At 39.1% G+C, this 2,976-nt stretch overlaps 1 protein-coding gene across 1 annotated transcript; it reads right to left on the bottom strand.

The window, feature by feature from the left end:
- Positions 1-1,865: 1,865 nt before the first annotated feature.
- Positions 1,866-2,754, bottom strand: LOC6565067. Its single transcript, XM_001991170.3, has 2 exons — positions 2,358-2,754; positions 1,866-2,293 (listed from the first exon to the last, which is right to left on the bottom strand). The coding sequence occupies exons 1-2, from the start codon at positions 2,718-2,720 to the stop codon at positions 2,036-2,038; spliced, it is 621 nt and encodes a 206-aa protein (XP_001991206.2). The 5' UTR covers positions 2,721-2,754; the 3' UTR covers positions 1,866-2,035.
- Positions 2,755-2,976: the final 222 nt, after the last annotated feature.

Below are 2,976 nucleotides of genomic sequence, written 5' to 3'. Positions count from 1 at the left end.
TGTATGTATGTATGTATGTATACAGTATACATACCTTATACCTAGGAGCATGCCACAGATCTTTGATCTGTTGCCGAAAAAACACAGCAGCTTTAATAATAGTAATATAAATAATTAATATATATATATGTATATATATATAATACACTTGGCCCGGCTTCAATTAGTTATTGATAATTAAAAAAGGAAAACACACAAATATAAACATGTAAGAAAAATAATAATAATAATAATAATATACATATATGTATATGTATGTGCATATGTATATACAGATATAAACAAATTACAAATTATTTGGAATACATTTACGTCTGAAGAGATTTTGTAAATATTTACAATACGATATTTGGTAATAAATGTTCGTTGAATGTTTTATAAATGATACAGGACTTGATAGAAAACAATATGCATATGCCTTTATGTGTAACTTTGCTATACATTATATACAAAAATAATGTATATATAATATACAACTAACACAGATACCCCAGTAAACAAGAGGAATACAAATTATATATACCTTCCTGCACCGATTGCACTATTGTTAATAGAGAGCTTAAATAAGTTGTCCAAAATGCCCCGGAATGCATCTGAAGAAATGTGAATAAAAACAAGAAGAAGCCAAGAGCCAAAAACACAAACAAAACAAACAAATTTGTACATTTTTTTCATTCTGGAACTGGGAAATCTTTCCTTTGCAGCACTGGTGGAAAATGTGCGGATTCAACACGAATCGGAAATGAAGTCCGGCACAAGTTGAACGCCTTTTGTGGCGGGGGCGTGGCCGGGGCGTTACTGGGGCGGGGCTTGGGGGTGGCACTGGCTACGAGTACAGGTGGCAATCGTTGCTGCTGCTGCTGCCCTGCTGCTGCAATCGTCAGCTATCAGCAAATGTCACATAACTGGCCCAGCGGCTTTTAACCCTCTCTTGTTAAACATGCAGGCAATGCTTCAATTTACCATTTTCTCTTCTTCTTCTTCTGCTTCTTCTTCTTTCCATTTTCCATTTTTTTTCTTTTCATTTTAATTGCTTATAGATTTCGGCAGCAAGCTTGCAGCTTGCAGCTTGCAACTCGGACAGCTGCAATTCCTCAAAATGGGCAGACAAGCTTGGAACGGAACTTGGAACGAACCCAACGAATACTGTATGCTCTTCATGGTTTTATCTGTTTTCTTCTGTTTAATAAATCTTTAAATTACAATTATTATGCACATTTTACTAAATTGAGAATATTTTTAGCTTTGTTTTTTTTTTGTTGCTCTTAAAATCCATCTAATTTTCCTATTTCCGTTAAATATTATTTAAGCTAGTTATATTAGCTGCATAAGTAAGCTATAAATTGAATTCGACTGATAAACACTTAGATACTTTGTAGAAACAACCAAAATGCCGCCCAACTCTCTTACATATTTCATATCTGAAAATCATCCCAGCTCTCAAAAATGCTGTACGCTATGTGGCAAGTAGTTTGACAGAGTTAAAGTACCTGAGAGCGTAGGCTACAATAAGCCACACACACACACACACACACACACACACACACAGACAGACACATGCCGCGTACATGCTACAGTTATGTACATGCTTAAGACAGGGCAGTTTTGAGAATTGGTTTGGTTGCAAGGTGTTTGTTTGCTAGGCACGGGCCTTGCTCTACCTGTAGCTGTTGCTGTTGCTGTTGCTGAAGCTGTACCTGCCACATGGGTACTGATTAAGGTCCGCACGAGGATGTCAGTCAAGCTGCATGCCGCTTAATTGAGCTTAATGCAGGCAACAGCCACCAGCAGGTTAAATGTGCCACACACTAGAGAAAGTCTGAGTGAGAGAGAGAGAGAGAGAGAGAGAGATGGAGTCAGTTTGATACAATTAGGTAGTGCCTCCACCTTTTTAATGATAACCATTCGATTTAATGGGACACACAAAGGGTGCCACAGCTTGAGTTGTGCTGAATTGTGTTGTATACAGAGAGAGAGAGGCAGAGAGAGAGAGAGAGAGAGAGAGAAACAGAGAGAGAAAGAGAGAGAGCTCAGTTCAGTTGTATTTTGCAAAAATGGATTCCTTGCCAAAGACTCGCAGCTCATTGGCCATATTTTGTTCGATGGCGTTGTGAAAGACCGTCTTGACGCAGTTGACCAGGGCCATGGTACCGAGCAGCAGCAACTTTGGATAGATGGCACCCAAGCACAATGCCAGTCGGCCCTTAAGGACATCGATCAGGCAAATGAGCGAGTCGATTCCCAGCAATATGGCATTTAGCAGCAGCCACGGTCTCATGAAGGCCGGCTGGATCTAAACAATAACAAAGAGTATCTTTAGCAGCAGAAAACAGGATTGGATATGTTGGCAGACTCACGTTGATCAGCGCATAGATCATCATCATCCAGGCATAGCACATGGCAATGGCGCCCACCACCCGCGCCTGACGCACTAGCTCAATATCCAGGACGAAGAACTTGCGGGATCGCCACATGTCAATTGAATAGTTGGCCACACAGCAAATGTGCACAATTTCGGATACGCAGCGATAGACGCCAGTAAAGCTCAGTCCCAGCACCACAAAGAACATGTAGGGAAAGAGCTCAAAGTGGCAGGGAGTACAACCCCCAAAAAGCTGCCAGAAGTGGCTGCAGTTGCTCCTGGGGCAGAGATTCCATGCGGAGAAGCAGCGACACCTGTTCTCCGAACAACTAAACTGAAATGATTGCACTTTGAACATATTAATGCTCTCTTTGTCCAAACTGGCGAATTATTCAATTTCAGTCTTCAATTTGAATGCAACAATTCAGTGAAATATTAAATCGTGTAAATAAGTATTAAAAATAATGTAATGATTGGCGACGAATAACAAATAAAAATAACACTTGACAAATTTTGCAAATATTTCTTTTATTATTTATTTTGTAATCTAATTTATTATAATAATAATAATAATTATTTCTTTTTCTGGCAGTTGAAGTCTGTTTCTGTTTTTT

Source organism: Drosophila grimshawi, unplaced genomic scaffold, assembly GCF_018153295.1.
Source record: "Drosophila grimshawi isolate 15287-2541.00 unplaced genomic scaffold, ASM1815329v1 contig_848, whole genome shotgun sequence".
NCBI classification, from domain to species: Eukaryota; Metazoa; Arthropoda; class Insecta; order Diptera; family Drosophilidae; genus Drosophila; species Drosophila grimshawi.
The sequence above is the reverse complement of the archived record's forward strand: the minus strand, read 5'-3'. Positions and strand labels throughout refer to the sequence as shown.

What these genes read in the sequence shown, in the direction of transcription:
- LOC6565067 (XM_001991170.3), bottom strand. Translation starts at nt 2,720, where the DNA reads ATGTTCAAAGTGCAATCATTTCAGTTTAGTTGTTCGGAGAACAGGTGT. An exon ending in TGATCTATGCGCTGATCAAC is followed by an intron (nt 2,294 to 2,357) that starts GTGAGTCTGCCA and finishes GTTATTGTTTAG; the next exon opens with ATCCAGCCGGCCTTCATGAG.